This window comes from Dermacentor silvarum, chromosome 9 (genome assembly GCF_013339745.2).
Source record: "Dermacentor silvarum isolate Dsil-2018 chromosome 9, BIME_Dsil_1.4, whole genome shotgun sequence".
Taxonomy (NCBI): Eukaryota; Metazoa; Arthropoda; class Arachnida; order Ixodida; family Ixodidae; genus Dermacentor; species Dermacentor silvarum.
The window spans coordinates 144,673,861-144,698,459 of NC_051162.1; the positions used below are offsets into that span (position 1 = coordinate 144,673,861).

Sequence of the window (24,599 nt, forward strand, 5' to 3'; positions counted from 1 at the left end):
GCTGGCAGACGACGACGTTGCTCGACAGGACAAGAATCTGCGTGTCAGTAAGTGCAACTCCTCCCCCCGCCCCCTCTCTTAAATTTCACTTCAACAATGCGTGAGCGACTTCCAGCAACGCTTCTACGTTCAAAGTCACCATGAACTATACAGGACAATCTGCAAGACCGCACGGCTACGGGTGAAGCGACACAGCATGCAGTCGGGCGAGTCCGCAGGGTCCAGTAACAGCTACAAGTTCGCACGAAGATCAACGCTAGTTTTACGAAAATGACGCCTGATGTTGCAGACGAACGATGTACTGTACAGCGCTAGAAATCCACTGGGAATCGTCGGTGACCAAGTGACCTGTAACGTCGAGTCTGCCGTACAAACAACCCGAGCGCGTACGAATACCCGTTGAAGACGCCGAACAGCTCGCTGAAAATCACTTCGGAAAAAAACATCGAATCTTTGTGTGTGTTTAAAGCGTAAATCCCAGTTCAGTACCGTTTGCTACGAAGGAGGTCGCGATGCAGTGCAACAGACGATGCGCTGCACTAGGCCTAGCGACGCGACCGTTATGTACTTGAACGCGAAGCGGAGGTTTATCGACGAAATGAGGTGAGTTAGGAGGCACCTTTTGTTTTTTTTTATCCGAAGCTATTGTCTCAGAACAATGGACTAGAGTGTTTCAAGTAGGAGGACTTGAGCGGACTTTCTGAAAGCAGTCCGTCGTCGATATGTTTCTGCGCGATTACATGACGGGCCCCTTTCCGAACGATGATAGCGAGAAACAAAGGCAGTCGAGAGTTGCGTAGAACAATAGATCTCAAAAAAAAAAAAGTGCTTGTCTAACGGTTCATTAAGGGCTAGGCCTGGCCGACCGTAAGATGTATTCATAGAGCGACGGACAGCTGAGCTAAGCGTGTGCGTTATCCGTTTCATTCATCTTGTGTGCATGCCTTTTTACGCCTAAACCATTGCTGCCCGAGGCAAATCCATTTTACGAGTGGTTTCCTGACACCTGTCTCTCAATCCTACACGACGAGCATCGTTTTTCTTTTTGCCCCTGTTGCTGTAAGCAGTTTCTTCGCGAGATTTAGATTTTATTCTAGGCAGGCACTGGACTACTTATACGAAGTAGTTTAAGCTGAGATACATCGTGTTGCTTAATGCGATTTTTTTTTTTTTTTTTTGAGACGAGAGAGGGCTGGTCTGTCTGACAAGAAAAACAAGTTTCCTGCCTAGAGATCAGCACTGACCGAGAAGAATCAGCGGAACTGATGGACTCGATATTTTGTTAGTTACAACCATATATGAAGCCAACGGGTAAGGTCAAGGAAAGAATGTAGCAGGAGATCAAACTGCGCCGTTTAATTGAAATGCAGAAATCAGGAATATATAAGAATCTAGACGTAAGCAGCTCGCAGAGGAGGTTCAATTTGGATACCGTTTACGACGATAGAAAGGTTCAAGAAGGCCTGCACGATATACCGCAGATCTAGGCGGTAAACCCTGTCATACCGAAGTTACCTTTGAGAGCAGGCACGAATCAAAGTGTATACCACCAGAACATTGAGTGTAACCCCGAAACATGTTACGGTCCGCGATAATCTGCAGTTCTTGTATACGACTTCGCGAAGCATGCCACACTGTGCCCAGGGGATTAAAAAGCTCGGCGGCTGCATTGAAAGCTTCGACACGGAAAAAAACAAGCGAGACGGCATTTTATAGGACGCCCAACCAGATGTTCAAGAACTCGACGATGGCTCCCAGAACAGCTGCGCATTCGTCGAGGTAAAAGCCAATGACCGCCAGGTGATAATTTTCTCGAAGGGCAGCTTTACATTAGCGTCGTCTGCTACAGATGCGAAATGAACGCCAGGGAGTCGAAATAAGGAGAGAAAGATTTCTAGCTCGAGCCGCAACTCGGATGCCGCCTATTCGAATACATGCGAAAAAGCAGAAACGCTTTTCCGAGATAACCACTGGGCCAATTGTAATGAAGTTTGTTGCACATTTGAGAGAGAAAGCTTAATTCTAGTGACTGTTGGAAGCAGAATTTTGATTTAGGGCCCGAAATTTTTTAAAGGGAACTTTCAAAAATTGGTAAGCGTGAAATACACGGAAGCACGAAGCTTACAAATTCGTAGCTCTGAACAAGGAACAGGTATCGCCGTTCTGTAAACCGCATCCTTTAGAGCATCTAAAGCGGACAAATTTGTTATGTCAATTGATATCTTACGTAAATTGTTACACAGCTTACAAAGTTCTGCTCACATATTAGCGGTTTATTTTAGAGCCATGTATAATATATCAATTTCGTCCATTATAGATGTACTATTAGGTGCAATTTTCAGAATTGAGATCGTTTCTCGATGCTCAGTTACAGAGTTGTAAACTTGATAGTTCCGTTTTCTGAAAATTAGCGATACCAATGTTTATTTTAAAAATTCACGGCCTTCGCTACCAACAGTCATTAAATTTTAACTTTTTTCTTTTAAATGCAACAAACTTCATCAAATTTGGTGCAGCGGTTGCCGAGAAAAACGACTTTCCCATGTATTTAGATAGGAACCCCCGAGCTAATGCTTCCTCTCAATTTGAACATACGCGCAGAAATGAAGCAATTGTCATCCACTCGAGAGCAGGGCGAAACTACAAAGGCTTACACGGGTTTCTCTAAAAAGAGAACTTCGCAGTTGATTCTTGGTCCGGGGTATCGAATTGGGTAGCTTCCTGGACAGCCGGTGTTATCTGTGTGCCTCGCCCTGCGATCCCTGCTTGCCTCCTGGTTATCCCAGATGGTTGAGACGCAGACTGACCCACCCGAAAAGGCGGTGAACTCTGGTTCGATACCCAGACCGCGACGAATTGTTCAAATCCGAAACTTTCCGAGAAACCCACACGGGTTTCATCTTCGGCCTGCAGTCAGACGTAAGACTTTTTTCTTCCTTCCCCCTTTCATTAAACTTCATCCACCAGCGGATTTCCGCAGGAGTGATCTGCAACAATAATTAGAGGGGGTCGTACCTGTCGTGATCAAACGTCCTAAAGCCAAGTGTATGATAAGCCGGTTACGGTGAGAAAGATATAGCGCAGGAATCCGATTTAACGTATAAAGCAGCTGGAACTGCACCCCAAGCTTTCGGAAAGAAAGCGCAAACACTTTCTTAGTCCGCTCCACTGAAGAACGCAGGCGAACTCGAACCGAGACCTTGTATCCTGTAGCGTAACGACTTGGCCAACGTGAGGGTTCGAGTCGCCCTATGTTAAGGCTATCGCAGATGACGTCACGAAGGAATTTGAGCGGCAAGTGGTCGCCATACTAGGGCAATCGAGCTTTGTTTTCGCGCGGAGATAAGATTAATGGGGGCCGTGGAATCCGCGGCATCTGCTTACACACAGCTGCGGAATCTGCGCCTGTACGAGCTAGCTTCAATTACGATTCTCGTATTTTCAAGGCGCGCGAACAATACGACAGTTGTGCGCACGGAGCCAAATAAGGTCGAAAGAAGCCCCGCCCACATAACCGCCAGCCACTGTTCCTCCGCGAGGCTGCAAATAGTTCGCACTTCAAACTTTCCCTGTTACCTAAATAAGGCGGTAACCACAAAATAATAATTATAATCGCGTAATTTTATACGTTTTCAGTCGAACGTACAAGTGCAACAAGCACAGTCGTATCAAGTACGACGCCATTTTGAAAAGGTCGCAGACGACGATTTTGTTCGCTTCCGTGATTGGCTGGCGGAGTAACAACTCCGCGCGGTCCGTGTGCCTTTGTTGCCTACTGCTGTTTCTTTTTTTTTTTTTTTTTAAGTTGTATCCTACTATAGTGTATTATACATAGGTGGGGGAGCACTACGCGTTTGAACTGGGGAGCAATGCATGTTGGATACTGTGCATAAAAATTTGCAGAAAGAAGTTTAACGTACCTAAACACATGAGCCACCGAAGAAATAATTTCACTCGGTATCGACTGCAACGATTTCGATTGTGTTTATTGCATTTAAATGAGAAAATTAGTCAACCGACAGTTTGAAGCGGGCTTTTGTTCACGTTCAACACACACAAAAAAAAAGTGCGGAAGACGATCTAAAATGCGCCAAAATTGTCATTGTATCAGGCGCTAATTACTATCGCATTATTTCGAACAACATAAGTTACAGGATGTGCAAAACGGACACACGACAGCTCTGAAATATATCGCCAATTTGCGAATGTGACTTCTCCGAAATCGAGACATGCAATGCAATACAAAAGTTTCGTATGATCTTTTGCGAAATGATGCATTTCTTCCGTGGCCGAGTGGTCTCCACATCTGCTGCGATGTGTGTCCTCGGTGTGAAGTTAAAACGTTGTAAACTTCGCGATGCAACATTTTTTTTTTTTTTAAACCAATTTGCCAACATCCGTACAGAAACAGGGCTATACAAAAACAAAATTGCACGTAACATACATACCACTGCTCACAATACCTCTGCTAACAGCGAACTGGCCGCAACCGGTTTGCGATTTCCGTTTCCAAGGCAACCGGGCAGCCGCCGCCCGTCGCAAAGCAGACGACGCGGCGCACTACCGTCAAATTCGACGGGATTCGGCCGCTCGACACACAACACTGGCGCCCCATCAAGCCATTTAGCGTGCCCAGACAAGTCAATCCCACTTTCATTTGGCGCGCGACACGAAGCAAACAAAATGGCCGCAAAAAGTAAAGAAAGGAAGCGATCGGTTGGGTCAGTAGCAGAGCGGGCTTGTTTACGGTGCATCGGAGCGTCTCGGTCGGCCCACTTTCTCGCTCCTGCCTCCCTCCTCTCGTTCGTCGTCCACGAAAAATGTGCGTGCGGCGGCCTTGTCCGTAAACGTGGCGTCCCCGTGGAAACGCTAGACGCTCCGCGCTCGCATGAGCGAGCCAGGCGCGAACAGGTGTCAGCCAAGATGCTCTCGTGTAACAAACCCCCGCCGCTGCAGTTACATAACACAGTGCGTCGGAACACTGCGGTGTGCTTTTTTCTTTCCTTGCTTGCATTTGAACGCCACGAAACGGTCAGCGAAATGCGAGACGAATGCACAACGTGGCACGAACGTTGGAAGGCTGAGATGTGTGTCGTTTCGGCGTGGTTCTCGGTGCGGCCGGGAGCACGAAGTTCAAAACATGATGTGGGATCGCGTAGGCTGTGAACGAGACGTACGGGGGAGGCCGTTGATAATACTGTTACCGAGAATAGAAAACGGTCTCTGGCAAAAGAAAAAAGGGACTGGGTTATGAAAAAACAGCGCACCTAATAGAGGGTGTTCGCGCAGGTTAAAAAAAAAGAACGGTGCGGAGGGGTTCAGGCCCCCTTGCTACCGCTCTTCCCTTCTCAATTTTTTTTTATAGCGCAGGTAGGCAGCCCCACGGGGCGTACTTTGTAAACAAGGTAAGTGAGGCACCGTGGGAACCAATGCACATCGGACGAGTGCAGGAGTTGATGACAGTGTTCATAAAATAAATATACGTACACGCATTTAGAAGGGGAGCATCTGTGCAGTGTTCGCACCAGAATGCGAAGCACTCGTTGGGGGGGCGGGTCCCCTCCCACGCCCCCTCCCGGTGAGCACCCGTGAGTTCGATTACGACGGGCAAAATCAAAACCACGGTCACATCAGAAACGTTGGTGGGCCGCGGTAAACCGGGACAAGCAATCCAGCACCACCAATACGAATCACGAAGCTCTCGACGTTCTTCGAGGGGACCCGTAATCGATGCATCAACACATGTGCAGTACTAGACTACTAAGGGCGACTGAAGTCGGTCGCACATACCTGAGCACGCTGTAACACTTCCTCGGTCTCTTGGGTCTCGGCTCCGGCGGGGTCGTCTGCAGCGGCGAGAACGGGTTCACGTTGGCCAAAGCCGCGGCGGTTGCGGGCGCTTGGACCGGCTTCACGTGCTGGCTGATCCGTTGCCGGCTAACGTGCACGGTGCTGGGAGCCTCGGCTCGCTGCAGCAGGGTCTTGGGAGTCTGCGGCGAACCGAAGAGTCGCAGGGCCCTGATGCGCTTGTAAGGCGGCGTGTCCTGCCGAGGCACCGGCATCACCATCTGCACGGGCACCGAGGGCGAACGTTCGAGCGAGCGCACGACGCCCGAGTCGGTCGAGCTGTTCAGGTCGCTGGACGACGAAGGAGGCGAGGAGTCGACCGCTTCGCTTCGGAACAGCGTCTTGGGGGACAGATGCATGCTCGAATTCATCGCGTGGTCGTCGTCGTCGCCACCGCCTTCGTGCATGGGCGTCGTCGGTTGCACTAGGAGCTGGTGTCGGCGCGGAGCGCACGGCGTGAGCGGGCAGTCTCGAACGGCCGGCATCGGCGGGCGATCACGGCAACTACGATCTCCAAACTGCTGCGGTCGTTGCCGGCGCGGAGGAATAAAATCAACGTTCTCCCGCCGAAAGTTGGAGGCCGAGTATGACGCATGCGCACGTGACTGGCCAAGTCGGGCCAATCGGACGGCACGCCAAACGTGACGTAGATTCCGGTCTGGCTTTGGACGAATCGCAAAGCGCGGCGCTGCGCGTCACCTCCGGCTAGGCGGGCGCGCGAGTGACGTCAGGTGTCTCGCGCCGGATTCAAAAAATGCGCGTCTGCGAGCCTGGCGGCTCCCGATGTAACGGCCGTTTCGGAGAGAGCTTTGGCCCTGCAGCGCTGGCTCCGCTTGCTCGCTCGCGCTACTGCTGCCCCACTCTTTCTGGGAGCGCGGTTCTGCCTTTCGTTCAATTTACTATTCATCATCGCGGCAATGGTGTCAATTGGCGTCTCATTTCCGCTAAGGCGGTGGCGCTGACGCCAAAGCACTGCCCTGCTCCGACCCGTGTTTCCCGCGGGAGATTGACAACCAGTGCTTGGCAGTAATTAAAACCGCCCTACTCCACTGCCCCCGTCTGCTTGTATCCGTCTTCTGTTACGTTGTTTAACTAGTTAACTACGCTCTAGCGCTTCGCTCTTTTTCTTTGCTATTTCAGATCAACAATTAACCGGACCAGGAATCAAAACAGCGCAGCGATTTAAATAAAATGTCCGCATTTCAATACTTTTCTAAGCTGTCTCTCCTCGGGGTTTTTTTTTTTTTTTTTCGTTTTCTTTTTTTTTTTATGCGAGTAAATCAAGCACATCGGGAGCTTATTTTCGATACAAATTGAGCAAGCACTTGTCTGCATCCTTTACATTTTTATGCATGCCTTTCCCCGATAGCCTCTCTCGTTTCGACTCTCGGCTCTATTTATAAATCATACAGCCCTTCGTGCTCGTCACATCACCCACCATATGATGATGTTTGTAAGCAAGAAAGTTCAATGGTCACGGGATTACCGGCCCGGGGCATATTTTCGTCTGCTAGCAGACGACGACCTTCGCTGACGTCACCCACTTGCTCTCCCGGGAATCTCGTCGTCGAGGAGAAGGGCGCGAGCGGGGGAAAAATATATAATGAATAATCTAGACTAGACCAGACGAGACCGGAATTGCCCTCACCCGTTTCGCCTGGAATGCTCAGCCGGTGACGTAAAGGCCCGGGGACGGTTCGCCGATGTTTTGGAAAACACGTGGGTGAATTTGCAGAGACGTGCGTCTTGATACTGCCGTATCGTGCTTTTCAAACGGTTCCTGTCGGAAGACCCGGCTTACTGGAAACTGTTGCTACGGGACTCCTGAAGACGGCATCATATGTCAGATGAACTCGTTTAACCCCTTCCTATCTGCGAGCTTATTTTTTAGACGATAGATATTTTTTCCGTCTTCTTTTTCTTTCTTTTGCATCACTGTTTAGAGCAGCTCTAGCTAGTTTTTTTTTTTCTACCTCTTCCTATTGTTGTATAGGTATGACTCATTTATGAAGTGTTGCCATATCTGGTTACAATGATCTATAACCTGATTTGGTCTAGTTGACCTCTAAGAACAGTGCATGCTCGCTGCTATATATATATATATATATATATATATATATATATATATATATATATATATATATATAATCGCGGACGTTAGCTGGTTAAAGTTCAATAATGGGGCTCTACGTGCCCAAACCGCGATCTGATATCATATGAGGCACGCCATATAGTGGGGGACTCCGTAATAATTTGGACCAACTGGGGTACTTTAACGTGCACCTAAATCTAAGTACACGGGTCTCTTCTGCATTATCGCCCCCATCGAAATGCGGCCGCCGTGGTCGGGATTCGATCCCGCGACCTCGCGCTTAGTAGCCCAACACCATAGCCACTAAGCAATTCCACGACGGGTTGAGCTGCGAAATGATGTGCTTGGACCGTGGACTAGTTCCCCCGGGGTCTGCGAGACGTGACCACAGCGAGATATACTTTAATTCTGCGTGTGCTATAGGGTGTCTGGCCGTATATACATGCGTGTATAATTTCATTTATCGTTACATTCACCTGGAGAAGTAACATGCTAGGTTTGCCATCAGGCAAGATCTCTCCAGTTTTTACTAAAAAGCCCTCTCTCTCTGTCTTCATCGCAGGTTATACAGTGAGCAATATTGCCACAACAAACCCGCATATTACCGGCTATTCAGGCATTTTATGAAATCTATAAAGAAAGCTGCACATGTCTGTTCATTCGATATGACGAAATGAAATAAGAGCAGTATTCATTTCTCCCACTTCGGAGGATCTGATGAAGTGACGACCCATTATAGTGACGCCGTTATCTCGATGCTCGGCCAAAGTGCGCACAAAGCTCTAGATAGGAAACGATATAGTTTGTGTAAAGATAAAAGCAAGAGAACGCCCGCTTTTAATAAGGCTGGGCGTCGCTTTATTTAGCTTCATTTCCTTTCTCTGTATTTCTTTTTCTTCATATTTCTCGAGATCTGGTATGCGACTGTGTCCCATTTGCAGATAAGCAGAGCCCGCGATATGGTATACATGGTGTTCCGCAGGCCTGGGACAATAGCGTGTGTTCGCTGTGATTATCTTTTTTTTTTAATCGCATTAGTACTATCCTTTACAATTTGTCCTCGACACTGATATACAAGTCCGCCTGACAGAAATAGGCCACCGCTTACGATACGGCCGCCAAAGGGATCCACTGTCTGCACATGTATTCTTTTGTTTCTTACGCCTCGTATACGTATACTTATATGACTTAAGACCCGAGTCACGCAAGCTGTTATCACGTGGCCGCCCGCACTTGACCTGTCATTTTATAATCTCGAGTCCGTCAAAATAGCGGCCCAGTCAGCGCTGTAGTAAACTATCGCGCAATATCGCATGCGTGGCTGCAGCTCGCGCTATCGGCCTCAATGAGATGCGTCGTAAAAACGCCTCGGCGCGTGCGTCAAGTCGTCTGCTTTTCGCGCTAGCAGACGACAGAAATCTGACGGCAGCAAGTCCTTATCGGCCTGCTCACTCACCATTCGAGTTTGTTTTCTTGTGCATGTATACTAAAACCCCTCCTTATCATCGACGAGGAGCAAAGCACGAAGAGGAGAAAGCGATTATCGCTGCGACAGCGTTCTGCACTAAATGTGTATCACCGTCGTCTCCGAGGTCGTCGTTCGCCATGGAGAACGTCCTTGCAAATTTTTTATGTTCTAATCTCTCCCTGTCCTTCACGGGCTGGCGTGTTTACGATAACGTTTAGCTTACGTATTCGCAATAAAATCAGTATAGCGGTATATATCGCTTACAGCACCTTAGATCAGCCAGAAGCTCGTCGTATTTCGTTTTAAGTACAGAACTTGTTTAATTTTTTTGAGCCAGTCAGCTGTACCGCGTTCGCTTGCTTGTTGATTTTTGTGAACTCCATAATTACTTTCTTAAGATATTCATGAAAAGTAAAAATATTGGCGCCGCCATGGTGAACGGTCAGGCATTTTCACCAGTTGCTATTAAACATAAAAATAAATGCTTTGCAGGGTATATCGTCATGATTCCGCACTTACAAAAAGATAATACTTATATGATCACAAAAAAAAAAGTAATTCCCGAAGCACGTATATATCAGATCGTTTTCTCATTGTAAGTTACATGACGATCAAAAATAAAACGCCTTCCCGGCAGCCTATAGGAACATGTGCTCTATTGTTTCCCGTCTTACAAGGAACAAATATTCCACGATTTGACATCCAATGTACCCGTATGTAATTTGAAGAATAAGAACTTGACGCGCCTTACATTCATTCGTTTTGCCATTCTCAAAACAGTGTGTCGAATTGAATTCTGGGGTTTTACGTGCCAAAACCACGACTTTATTACGAAGCCCGCCGTATATATAGTGGGGGATATGCCGGATTATATTTTGACCCCCAGGGGATCTTTAGCGTGCACCTAAATCTAAGTACACGAGTGTTTTCACATCTCGCCCCCATCGAAATGCGACCACCGCGGCCGGGATTCGATCCCACGACCTCGTGCGCGACCGGCCGTGGCGGGTAAGACATTTGTGTCCTTACGCTTTATAGGGTAATTCGTTTAGTGTAACCGCGGTTTGCTCCGCAGATATTAAAGAAAACAAGGGGCATTCGAAATTAGGCCACGAGTGGTATCACCTGACTGACCGGGTCCCGTGTGACCTTCCTATAACTGCTACGTATATATGTATTAAGGAAGTTAAGGATATTAAGTGGAACATTCTGAACAGTAATATGTCATCGCACGCAAATTGATCGGCGATGAATCACCGCGTTTTGTGTGACAGTCCTCTATTCTGTAAACGCCGAAGAAGCCATTCCGAAAAAAGCAAGCAACGCGGTATCACATGATTCAGGGCGCTTACTCATCGCGTGCCTGTGTGGCGAGCTCCCTTTCCGCGAAACATTTGGAACATGGCTGTCCACGCGCGCGCATGGCTACAGGCGATGACTCACTGCGTTTTGTATGAGGGTTCTTTGTTCCATAAGTGTCGAAGAAGATGGCCAACGTGACATCTTATCTGGCTTGGCCCCGTCTGAGTCATCCCGCCCTGTGTGCCCTTTCTGTAGTCCGTGCATGATTTGAAAGGATCGCACTCAGAAGTCTTGGAACACTATTGTCCTCGCGTGCGAGTGATTCCATGGGTGATCACTCATTGCCTGTCACTGTGACATGTTCCTCATTCCATAAACGTCGAAGGAGACAGGCGTTGAGTCATGCCCCTTGAGTCATCCGCGTGTTTATCTCTATGCACGTGTTCGCGTCAGCGTTTCAGTTATATATATATATATATATATATATATATATATATATATATATATATATATATATATATATATAGGCTTAACGATAAAATGTCTCTTGTGATTGCTTCAATTCAGTTAATCTCCACCATTGGCCCATATTACAATAACGCATATAACACCGCTGAGGACTAACGTTATCTTGTAAATGTCCTATGTGCTGTATTTTCTTCTTTATTTAACATTATTATTGGTATTATGATTATTTTCTTCTTACGGCACCCTAAGTCCCCTTAGAGCCCTGAGCTTTGGGACCTCCTTCTATATATTTTGTTGCTGTGGTTTTCATTTTCTCGAGTGAATTAATAAAAGTCGTCGTCTTCTTCTGCGTCTTTTTGTATTGCTGGGTGCTTGAATTTCGAGCTTGCACAATGGTATATGCATTGTCGACAAACCTGCTCCTTCTCATACCTTTTTTTTTTTTTTTTTTTTTTTTTAACTTTCCAGGTGATCCCCAGTTCGGTGCTGGCTGCCGTTACGAGCGATGAGTCATCCACGCGTGCCGCGACGGCGTGTACAGATGCAGGAAGAATTACAATGCATATATATATGCGTGTCGCGTTCGACAGCAATCATTCATCCTGCTATGCCCCCCCCCCCTCCTGTGGTGCAATTCTCGAAGAAAGCGTTCGGAGACTGGCGGTTTCGTAACAGAGCCGCGCGTGTGCTCTGCATGGCCTCCACCGTGTTGGTTCAAGGGGACATCAGCGTTCCGCATGCTAGACACGAGGTAGCGGGATCAACTCCCGGGACGCCGCGCGCCCCAATGGTTATACAGGCGAAACCGGATATATCGAATCTGGAGGGGATCGCAAAAAAAAAAAAGTTCGATATATAGGTAATTCGATATAGAGAATAAAACATTCATACAAAACTTTTCAAGGGGATTTTAGGGTTGTTCGTTATACGCGATATTTATAGTTATATGTGGGGTCGATATATCCGGGTTCGGCTGTACATTGCGCTTGGCGAACACTTCCGCGCGCGTAACAATTGTGGCGTTCTGCGTTCCCGGATTAATACGATACAACACTCTCCGGTAAAACAAAAAAAGACTTAAAAAATAAAGAAAAAGAACGAAAAATAATGCCGATGCGGGCCGAAAAGCGCCGATATTCTGGTAGCTTATAGCTGTCATCACGTGACCGCAATATGACTACATTTCCGGGAAAAAAGGGAGGAAGCTAAAGGAATCTGACGTGCCAACAAACTCCTCGCACTACATGCTGAACAACGTGAGCTTCTGTAGCAGAAGATTTCGGAACAAACTGTTCTCAATAATAAAATGTACTAGAAGCTGAGTCAGAACTATTTTGCGTGATGATCACCATGCCGTGCGCCTGCAGGCGCTGATAAGACGACGACGCGTTTGCGACAAGCTTCGACGCATGCAGACGCCGAGTGCATGCATAACGTTGTACGTAGGCCAGGAAAAAGAAAGTTCCTGCTGAGAATACTGGAGCTCTCCTCGTGTTTCGATGTGCCTTGCTAGTAGCGTCCGCCTCTTCGAACAATCCAGCTCAAGGACTAGAACTGTGTTATCTGCAACGGGCGACTTTTTGAAAATTCCGTAAAACTTAAAAGTGGTCACTCCGTATACAGTGTTGGTGCGCTCAACGTTCACGTCAGCAGCGGATAAGGCAGGACGTTATGGTAACGAGCCGATCATAGTGTGTTTGACTATATTATTGTAATAGAGTGAGAAACTCTATGGAGCCGATAGAGCGAAACCCTGACCCGGTGCGTCTACTTTGCTTACGTCGTGTTTGCAGCCAAACGGACTGTGTGTTTCTGGACGCTTTCTAAACCTTCATGCTCGCTCGACGCGCATGCGCAGTCGATAGCAGGAAGTGCACGACGGATGACAAAGGTGACGGAACGAATGCGACTCGAGCCTCCGTAATATTGCTATCGCAATGAAATCACGATGTCAGCAGCAGCAGCCTATATTTTATGTCCACTGCAGGACGAAGACCTCTCCCTGCGGCCTCCAATTGCCCCTGTTTCGCGCTAGCCGATTCCTACTTGCGCCTGCAAATTTCCTAACTTTATCACGATATAATACCTGTTTAAGTATAAACTGCCCTCGGGTATCTACAAAGCAATGTAATGTAAGGCTGTATATGATAGATAAACGGTTGCTTTATTTAGGTGTAAGATTTCAGTGCTTGCAAAAACGTAGGGTTATAATTCCTACAGGAAATCGCCAAACTTAACAAAAGAGCATCCAAATAAACGCACGCGTGCACGGTTAAAAAAGGAGGAGACAAAATAAAAGAAAGAAAAGGGGGATGACTAAGTTCCTTGGTGCCCTCTGGTCAGTGAGTCACCATTTTCTTTACCTCAGTCAGGTGGCGAGTCAGCATGGATTGAAGCGCCACAATAGCCCACGCTAGCTCGCTTTATTCCAAGTGTGCCTCTCATTTCTTACTACCTCGGCATTGAGGAACATGCTAGAATGTGACGCTATGAGTCAGACAGGCACGCGATGACTCAGTCGAGGTGACTCTGATGCCTCGATTCACCCGCTCTCCCGGATTGTTCCCCGTATTTGAGATGTATGGAACAAAGTACAGCCACACGGAACACGGTGAGTCATCGCTAAACCTCGTGCACACGAAGACATCACGGGGTCAATGTCCCGAACGTCCCATGGCTTCCTTAATGCCTCTATAGATGGACTAAAGAAAGGTGGCACGGGACGCGATGACTCAGCGATGAGTCATGAGATGGCGCTGTTTGCTTTATGCGCAGTGTTTCATGTTTTCCGTGGTTTATAACGAATAAAGAACGGCCACAAGGAGGGTGGTGACTCATCACCTAGTCACGTGCGCAGGGCGACGACTATGTTGCAAATGTTCCACGTGGTCACTATAACGTAACATTAAAAAAGAAAAATGACGTGTGGTCGCACTTCCACTCGAATCGCCATTTTCATAAGATTGTGTCTAGCTGGTCGCATTATAAGGTACTGTTTTCTGTATAATTATACCGGAATGAATGCGTCAAAAAATGTGTTTCAATTAATTAACTACCCTTCGTGGGTTTGCAAAGTGTTTGTGGTGTTTTTTTTTTTTTTGATAAATAAAAGATAACTAAACAGCGACGGTTAGATAAACTCGAACCAAAGCGATGATCTGCCCTTCTGTGAGCAGATATACAGGGCGTTCATTTTTAAGTTTTACGGAAGTTTTAGAAATCGCCTGTGGCAGGTGTGCACAATTCTTATCGTTGAGCTGGGTTATTCGATGAGGCTGACATTAGTAGCACAAGAAATCGAAACGCATATTCAACTAATTAAAAAGAATTGACTAATGAACTTCCTAGTTAATTACTTTACGACACACTGCAATTTACGAATTGTAGCCGGTGAGCTTGTCAGGCGGATCCACTTGGAATGAATTTCCAGAATGACGCCAGTTTGTAGATATGCGCCATCAACAGTGCATTTTTAAAAATGCACTGTTGTTCCGCTTACTTCTTTTAAAACCAAAATGCTGTTTTAAACATTGTAGCACAAAAGCAACTCGAACGCCCATGTATTTCGTCCCACACTTTGGGAAATAACATCTCGAAACTGGTGTCATTCTGGAAATTCATTCCAAGTGAATACGCCTGACAAGCTCACCGGCTGCAATTCGTAAATTGCAATATGTGTCGTAAAGTAATTAACTAAGAAGTTAATTAGTCAATTTTTGTTAATTACTTGAATATGTGTCTATATTTCTCATGCTACTAATGTCCGCCTCTTCGAGTAACCCAGCTCAACGATAATAATTATGCATGCCTGCCAGAGGCGATTTTTTAAAATTCCGTAAAGCTTCATTTTGAACACCTGGTATACTGCGCAGGATCTTGCGAGTTTTCCTGTAGCCAGTGGTGACGTTGCAGGCCTGCTATACTGCATGCATCTGCAACGGTTCAGGCACGCTAGTTAAACAACTCAGGTTATCCTTTTTTTTTTTTTTCATGACCGCTGTCGACAGTGTTGTTTTGCAGGAATGATGTTATGTGAATTCCCCGAGAATGGTATCGCAAAATCGGAGATATTTCAGCCCCACGCCTGAGCGTCAGGCAGCACCCATTGAAGTATCGCGTAATGTATAGCTTGACGTTTACGGCCTCTTCCGCCCATACCAGTGCATACACGCAGCAGCATCGGCATGAACACGATAATGAGCTTATATACGGGGTGGTCACTGTGAAGTTTTATGGATTTTTTTTTAGAACTCACCTGTTGCAAATAGCATAATTCTACTGATTGAGCTGGATTATTCAGAGAGGCGGACATTACCAGCACGATAAATAGAAACGCACTATTCAACTGTTCTCAGGTATTTACAAAGCAAAGATATGCCTGTTAATGTGAGGTAGTATATGATAGATAAACGGTTGCTTTATTAAGGTGTAACATTTCAGTTCTTGCAAAACTAAAATAGGCGTTATAATTCCTACAGGAAATCGCCAAACTTGCCCAAAGGGCATCCAAACAAAACGCACGCGTGGTTAAAAAAGAAGGAGACAAAATAAAAGAAAGAAAAGGGGGATGACTAAGTTCCTTGGTGCCCTCTGGTCAGTGAGTCACCATTTTCTTTACCTCTGCCACGTGGCGAGTCAGCATGGATTGAAGTGCCACAATAGCCCACGCTAGCTCGCTTTATTCCAAGTGTGCCTCTCATTTCTTACTACCTCGGCATTGAGGAACGTGCCACAATGTGACGCGATGAGTCAGACACGCACGCGATGACTCGGTCGAGGTGACTCAGATGTCTTTGAGATGTATGGAACAAAGTACAGCCACACGGAACACGGTGAGTCATCGCTAAACCCCGCGCACACGAATTAAGACGTCACGGGGTCAATGTTCCGAACATTCCATGACTTCCTTAATGCCTCTGTAGATGGACTGAAGAAAGGTCGCACGGGAGGCGATCACTCGGCGATGAGTCATGAGATGGCGCTGTTTGCTTTATTCGGGTAGTTGCATGTTTTCCGTGGTTTATAACGAATAAAGAACGGCCACAAGGAGGGTGCTGACTCATCACCTAGTCACGTGCGCAGGGCGACGACTATGCTGCACATGTTCCACATGGTCACTATAAAGTAAAAAAAAAAAATTAAAAAGTGACGTGTGATTGCACTTCCACTCGAATCGCCATTTTCATAATATTATGTCTAGCTGGCCGCATTATAAGGAACTGGTTTCTGTACAATGGTACCGGAATGAATGCCTCAAAAAATGTGTTTCAATTAATTAACTACCCTTCGCGGTCTTGCAGAATGTTTGTGGTGTTCTTTTTTTTTTTATAAATAAAAGATAACTAAACAGCTACGTTTAGATAAAGTCGAACCACAGCGATGATCTGCCCTTTTGTGAGTAGATATATGCAGGGGTGTTCATTTTTAAGTTTTACGGAAGTTTTAGAAATCGCCTCTGGGCAGGTGTAATTACTCTTATCATTGAGCTCGGTTATTCGATGAGGCTGACATTGGTAGCACGGGAAATCTAATTACATATTCAATTAATTAACAGAAAATGACCAATGAACTTCTTAGTTAATTACTTTACGACACATATCGCAATTTACTAATTGTAGCCGGTGAGCTTGTCAGGCGTATCCACTTGGAATGAATTTCCAGAATGACACCAGTTTGGAGATATGCGCCATCAAACTCGCCGTAAAAATGCACTGTTCCCACTTAATTACTTGCCACTTAATTTCTAATCTGACGCCCTTCTAAGCATTGAAGCACGAACGTAACTGGGGTATTTTGTCCCACACTTTGGGAAATATCTCGAAACTGGTGCCATCTTGGAAATTCACTTCAAGTGGGTATACGCCTGGCAAACTCGCCGGCTACAATTCGCAAAATTGCAATATGTGCCGGAAAGTAATTAATTAAGAAGTTACTCAGTCATTTTTAAATGCGTATGCATTTTATGCCTACCCAACGAAAAAAAAAAAAAAACGTCCGTTCGTCTGTCACGTCAGACGAATCGCTATAAGGAAATTAATGTATAAAACACGATAAATTCGAAAGGAAAAACGTTGGCGTTTCGTGGTCAGTGAGCATTCAACGAATTCATAAGGATGATAAGGAGTGATGAGGGGTTGTATGGGTCTGATCGCTGTTCATAATCGTTCAACGCGGATGGATAAGGTGCTAAAGAGCAATAAGGGCTTATAATGATTGGAACAATTCTGATAAGGTTAATAAGCACCGATAAGGTTTGATAAATTAAGGGTCGAATCAAGTTCGATAAAGTTAAAGAGGGCCGATAAGAGTTGATAAGGGTCGGATCATGCCAGATAAGGTTGATAGGAACAGATAAGGGTTGATAAGGATCGGGTCGACTGCGATAAGGTTGATACGGACCGATAAAGGTTGATAAGACTCGGACCGATTCCGTTAAGGGTTGATAAGGGTCCGATCTAGTCCGATAAGGGTTGATAAAGACCGATAAGTGTTGATAAGGGCTTATACTGGTCGGATCAAGTTTCATAACATTAATAGTGATCCCGCGCTTCGTGAAGATGAGCAAGTGGCGCAATGCTTACGCGTACTTGGACAACGCCGAGAAGATCTGTCTGCACGAATCTTCTTGTTAATTAGTTGTATATGTGTTTAGATTTGCCTTGCTAGTAACGTCTGCTTCTTCGAATAATCCAGCTCAAGGACTACAAGTGTGTTATCTGCAACAGGCGATTTTTAACAATTCCGTAAAACTTAAAAGTGATCACCCCATATAGTGTTAGTGCGCTCAACGCTCACGCCAGCAACGGAAGACAGGACGCTATGGTAACCAGACGATCATAAAGTGTTTCACTATATTATTGTAATAGAGTGAGAAACTCTGTGGAGCCGATCGAGCGAAACTCTATGACGGCGCGTCTACTTGGCTTACGTTGTGTTTGCAGCCAAACGGACTGTGTGTCTCCGGACGTTTTCTAACCCTTCATGCTCGCTGTGCACACATGCGCAGTCGATAGCAGGAAGTGCACGACGGATGACAAAGGTGACGGAACGAATGCGACTCGAGCCTCCGTAAGATTGCTGTCGCAATGAAATCACGATGTCAGCAGCAGCAGCCTATATATTTTATGTCCACTGCAGGACGAAGGCCTCTACCTGCGGCCTCCAAGTAGCCCTGTTTCGCGCTAGACGATTCCAACTTGCGCCTGCAAATTTCCTAACTTCATCACGATATAATACCTGTTAATAATCTGCATTCGGGTATCTACAAAGCAAAGATATCCCCGGTAATGTAAGGTAGTATATGATAGATAAACGGTTGCTTTATTAAGGTGTAACATTTCAGTTCTTGCATAAACGTAGGCGTTATAATTCCTTTAGGAAATCGCCAAACTTGCCAAAAGAGCATCCAAATAAACGCACGCGTGGTTAAAAAAGAAGGAGACAAAATAAAAGAAAGAAAAGGGGGATGACTAAGTTCCTTGGTGCCCTCTGGTCAGTGAGTCACCATTTTCTTTACCTCTGTCACGTGGCGAGTCAGCATGGATTCAAGCGCCACAATAGCCCACGCTAGCTCGCTTTATTCCAAGTGTGCCTCTCATTTCTTACTACCTCGGCATTGAGGGACATGCCACAATGTGACGCGATGAGTCAGACACGCACGCGATGACTCAGTCGTGGTGACTCAGATGCCTCGAGTCACCCCCTCTCTAGGATTGTTCCCCGTATTTGAGATGTATGGAACAAAGTACAGCCACACGGAACACGGTGAGTCATCGCTAAACCTCGTGCGCACGAAGACAACGCGGGGTCAATGTCCCGAACGTCCCATGACTTCCTTAATGCCTCTATAGATGGACTAAAGAAAGGTGAGACGGGACGCGATGACTCAGCGATGAGTCATAAGAAGGCGCTGTTTGCTTTATTCGCATAGTTGTATGTTTTCCGTGGTTTATAAAGAATAAAGAACGGCCACAAGGAGGCTGGTGACTCATAACCTAGTCACGTGCGCAGGGCGACGACTATGTTGCAAATGTTCCTCGTGGTCACTAACGTAACACTAAAAATTTTTTTTTAAATACGTGTGATTGCACTTCCATTCGAATTGCCATTTTCATAAGATTATGTCTAGCTGGTCGCATTATAAGGAACTGGTTTCTGTACAATGGTACCGGAATGAATGCCTCAAAAAATGTGTTTCAATTAATTACTACCCTTCGTGGGCTTGCAGAATGTTTGTGGTGTTCTTTTTTTTTTATAAATAAAACATAACTAAACAGCGACGTTTAGATAAATTCGAACCACAGCGATGATCTGCCCTTCTATGAGTTAATAAATAATTCAATGCAATTAATAAATTGCAATATGTGTCGTATAGTAATTAACTAAGAAGCTAATTAGTCAATTTAAGCTTCATGGCCCATATTGCAATTTACAAATTGTAGCCGTGTAGTTCGCAAGGCGGATCCACTTAGAATGGATTCTCAGGATGACACCAGTTTCGAGATATTAATTCCCGAACTTTCCGGAGAAAAGCATTGGCGTTCCAGTTAATTTTGTGCTTCAGTGCATGAGGCGACGTTTTGTTAAGAACCTAACTGGAACGTCAATGCATTTCTTCGCAAAGTTCGGGAATTAATATCTCGAAACTCATGTCATCCCGAGAATTCGTTCCAATTGGATCCGCCTTGCGAACTCCGCGGCTACGATTTGTAAATTGCAATATGGGCCATCAGGCAATTAGTTAAAAACTGAATTAGTGAATTTCTGTTAATTATTCGATTATGCATTTCAATTTCTTGTGCAAGTAATGTCCGCCTCTTCGAGTAGACCAGCTCGTGAACTATAATTGTGCTATCTGCCACAGGCAACCTTTAAGAATTTTTTAAAGTGTTCGCTGAAACACCCTGTATATATATGCTGCAATAATAGCGCGATTTTTTCTACAGACATTCTGTGGCTCAGCATGCTGGCACTGGAAAACGTCAGTTTAAAGTTACGTATACATAAGATCCAAATTATTCAGGATAAAGACCTTCGGGTATGTCCTCTCTCGAAGTGCATTAACGACACCTTTAGGCAATCGCTCGAAACTGCTTCAACACAAACCCATTAATTATTTATTAATTTATTTATTTATTTTCGCACCTTCAACGCCTGAAGGCGTTACAGAATGAAGTGGTGAAAAAAAAAAAAAAAAAAACACGCCATACGCGGTTACAGTACGTACAAAATAATCAATAAGCAGATTTAAATGCGGAAGCGTAGATAATGGTGGACAAGCGATTCTATTCACATGTCTGTCTTCCGGATGAAATTTAAATCAAAATTAAATAATTTTGGTTTACTTTCCAAAACGATGATTTGATTATGAGGCGCGCCGTAGTGGGGGACTCCGGAATAATTTGGGCCACCTGGGGTCCTTTACCGTGCGCCTAAATCTAAGTACACGGGTGTCTTCGCATTTCGCCCCCCGTCGAAATGCGGCCGCCGTGGACCTCGTGCTAATTTGCGGATAAATGAATCAGAAATAAGATCATTGTGACAAATAGGGATGTCAACTTTATTGCGGTGGTTAGTACGACATGGCACATAAGTTGGCTCGCTAAGAAGTTCTTTTTTTTTTTTTTGTGGTGTGGATTATGACAAATATTGTGAAACAGTGATAAAGGGGCCCTTTTCCTATGCAAAGAGGGGATGGGGACATGCAAAAGCGAGTTTCATCGATAATAAACTGGAAAAAGTGGAATTAATTTGACAGAATGAAACGCATATACATTACCCATATTGCCGTTATGCAGGGTGGTTTTTTTCTTTCTTTCTTCTTTTTTTTCTGCTGCACCAAATTTTTTTTTTTAAGTTGTCTGTGTCAGATAGCACAATTCTAATCTTTGATCTAAATTACTCGATGAGGCGGCCAATACTTCTACGAGAAATCAGAATGCATAATTAAATAATTCACATATTTACCCTAAGTAACTTTTTGTCTGTTTTATAAGGTCCGTTTTTTTTTTTTTTTCTGTTCTATCAAGCTTATCCCATTGCTATAAGTGTTCCTCTGTACTCCTTTGGGATTATTTTATATACCTCTCTGCGTTATTTCATAAGCCCGGCGGTTATAATGCCACCTAACTTTGCGTACGCTAAACGATACGGGTCGTTTAGCGTACGCATGCGCATTTAGATCCCGCTAAAATACAAACCAAAAGATGATGTCAGATTCAGCTCCGAAAGCGGTTGCCGAAAGGAGACAATGGCCCGGTCTACGCCTGGGCTGGCGTTAATGATGACGCCGGCACAGCTGTATGCATGCGAATCTCTCGCTTCTACCCTAAACCCTGCTCTTCCTTTTCTTTTTCTTTTTTTTTTTTTGCGTGTTTCATAAATTCAGCTTTCGAGCGTTTGACGCGCCTGACTCCCGGCATCGAGCGCGGACAGCCATTGTTCGGGTGTAGCGCACAGCGCGGTATATATAGATTGCAAGTGTTCCATCTTAATGACGCTTGCAAAAACAACGGCTTCGCTCAGCGGCATACAGACGAACTTTTGCAAGCAGACGAACTCTGCCACTTGTGGGCGGCCAGACGTGTCGTCTGCTACGTTGGATGTGTAGGCTCCCTATCGTTTGCCGCTTTTGGAGGATCGCCACAATGGCGGACGTGAGGCGAAAGTGTTGCCATGCGAAACATCGCGCGTGGCATATTGCGCGACGCGGCAACACTTGCGGCAATTACACGCGGTTTCGCCCTTGAATACACATCATGCCCGGTGCGGCATACGGGACACTATACAGATGCTGTCGACGGGTGCAGAACGGTTCGATGCAGTTGCTACGTATGGTGCATGGCTTACTATTTTTAGAGTCACTTGCACGGTTCACCAATTGCACTTGTTATATATATATTATACACGTTGCTTGAGCTGATTGGAAGATAACAGAAAAGCACATGCTGATTTTGCAGGAACACGTACAATTAGTGAGCCGTTCATGGGACTCTAAATAAATAGTAAGTTATGCTCCATGGTAAGTTGAGATTCTGCGATAGCAATACGGCGACAGTTATCCTTCAGATATAAGGTTCGGTAAGCGCACACACACACACAAAAACACGAAAAGACGCGGGTGTCGACGCCGCCGTGAAGTTCCAGTACTACATAGCCATGACGTTACAGGCACTGACAGCGTCCGCTCCTGTTTGTTAATTGTTTACGCTACAGACGGACTGCATGTACTCCAAAGGAAACCAAACCTGGCAAGTTCTTAGAAGTGATTTTTCTCCGCCGAAATGGTCGAAATACGAGAAGATGCTTTTTAAATCCACGACGTCACATATGACGTTAGCAAACCCTGAGGTTTTGGTCGCTAAATGCTTGCCGGCATTTTCTGTGAAAGTACAGTATTCGAAGGATACCAGTATGAACTGGTATCGTCTGTTCGTTGGGAGTGTTGTCCTTTAGTGTCCCTAGAATGTGCACAACGCTGCCGTGTTACAGACTTTAAGGGCGTTGCGGACATTATTAACCTTTGAAGACTCGAGCTCCATTGTGGAGATAAGTGGAGACGGTTTAATGAACTAAGAGTAACGTGGAGATATATATATACGTAGCATGTGCTAGAGAAAAGCATATCGCCAGCGTTGCACACTTCTTCAAATGCCATGCTATTAACCGCCATGGCGCTGCGTTGCTGAACACGTGGTCACGGGTTTGAAAGAACTCCAGATGGTCAAAATTAATCCGGAGTCCCCCCACTACAGCGTGCCTCATAATCAGATCGTGGTGATCAGTATTTAAAACACCGGGATTTATATAAATATTATTTGTACGATTAGCCTTTTTCTTTTTGTATGTATGTGTGTATGCGTACATGATCCGGTGCACGTTATGCACTTATTAGAGAGTTTTGGATTAGGGGAAGCACGCCGCTTGCGTCCTCTAATCTAAAACTCTTTATTATACCTACACGCTTCTTAGCCGTTGAATGCCATATCGAAATAAAATAGCCGAAATACAGGCCAGGTGGTTGAAGCGGGTATATGGGAGAGGGCAGTCTGCTTCCTGGAAGTGCAAAGTGCTGCTTAATTATGCCATGCGCTCATGGTATAAAAGGCGCAGTGTTTCCAATATCGCATTGTTTAGTGGTAGTAAATTATATTTTGCTTTGTAAGTTCGTGCCCCGGCATCTTACGAGGCGTGAATGGCAGCCTGAGGCGGCTTGAGTGTTTTTCTCGCGAAGGGGTTATAGGCGTTACACCCGGTTTCGTAGACTGGAAATTCGCCGGTGCTTTCGGGCGAAATTCTCTCGAGCGTGTCGGCCGCTGTTGGAAGTTCCCACGGTGACCCACATCGCTGTACATGTGGGCCACCGCTTAACCATCCGCTGGGGCAAATTTCTTCGGGGGCATACAGTTGGGTCACAAACTCACCCCTTACGGGTCACTCGCTGCGTTGTTTCTAACATCTATCCCGAGTTTCGCGAGGTGCTCCATTCATCGCTCGAAGCCCTAATGACTGCATCGCGCCGCGGGCGGCAGATGACCACGCTTGGTTGCGCACTGTCTTCTGCTGTTGTTGTTGCTCCGTCTGCTTTTGTGTTTTGCGCCTATCGCCGGCTCGGACGTGTGTATCGTCTGCTTTTGAAAGCGAGCGTCGTCTGCTTGTGTTTGTGTCGTCTGCTATTAATTCGCGTGCGTGCCGTCTGTTTGTGTGTGTGTTTTGTCGTCTGCTCGTCGGGAGCGTTGGCGCATACTAACGAGCGGCCACAGCGTGGCGCTCCCAGCGAAGCATGCGCGTTCGCGCTCTTCAACGATGCCGCGCGGAGAACCGTTGCGCGCTAAAATAAGTGGCGCGCGAACGGGCGCGACGCGCTCGCTCGTTCGAAACGGGCGAAAGTGCGCGGACTCCAAGGTCGTCGGAGCCGCCACCTGCTCCTTTCGGGAAGAGTCGCCGTTGCGAGACCGCTCGTATACACCTTCAAAAGCCACGGTTCTTCGTCACATGCTCACACGGTTTTCTGAGACGGTTTGCTGGACGATCGTCGGAGTGGTTTCGAGTACGCCCCATTCCTCATATGGCTCAAAAATGGCTCAGTTATAGCTAACGTAATAGGGAAAGGAAAGGAAACCAAAACCTCTAATGGACGCTCTATGTGTTGACCACTAAGTTTTTGCATTGCAGTGCGCACATAATTTATGTGTGTTATCTACCATACGACTACCTCTGATTGGAGGATTCGAGGCAAAATGAAAATTTTTAAAGTTTCGTAGCAGCGGCGGACATATGAATTTGTGTGAGACTCGTAATGATGAATAATTAAGCACCCAAAATGTGCCGCGAAATACATTTATGTTCTGGCAATACGGAAGACTGTTAGCTGTAACAGCAATGCAATCTAACTTAAGCTTGAACCCGCAAAAATTCGATAAA

General features: G+C 45.9%; 1 protein-coding gene across 1 annotated transcript in view; it reads right to left on the minus strand.

Moving 5' to 3' along the window:
- Positions 1–6,403, minus strand: part of LOC119464477 (wee1-like protein kinase 1-A) — a 29,299-nt gene extending 22,896 nt beyond the window's left edge. The window contains exon 1 of the mRNA XM_037725468.2: positions 5,791–6,403. Within this exon, the coding sequence (XP_037581396.1) occupies positions 5,791–6,332 (542 nt within the window). The 5' untranslated portion in view covers positions 6,333–6,403. The remainder of the gene's footprint in view (positions 1–5,790) is intronic.
- Positions 6,404–24,599: the final 18,196 nt, after the last annotated feature.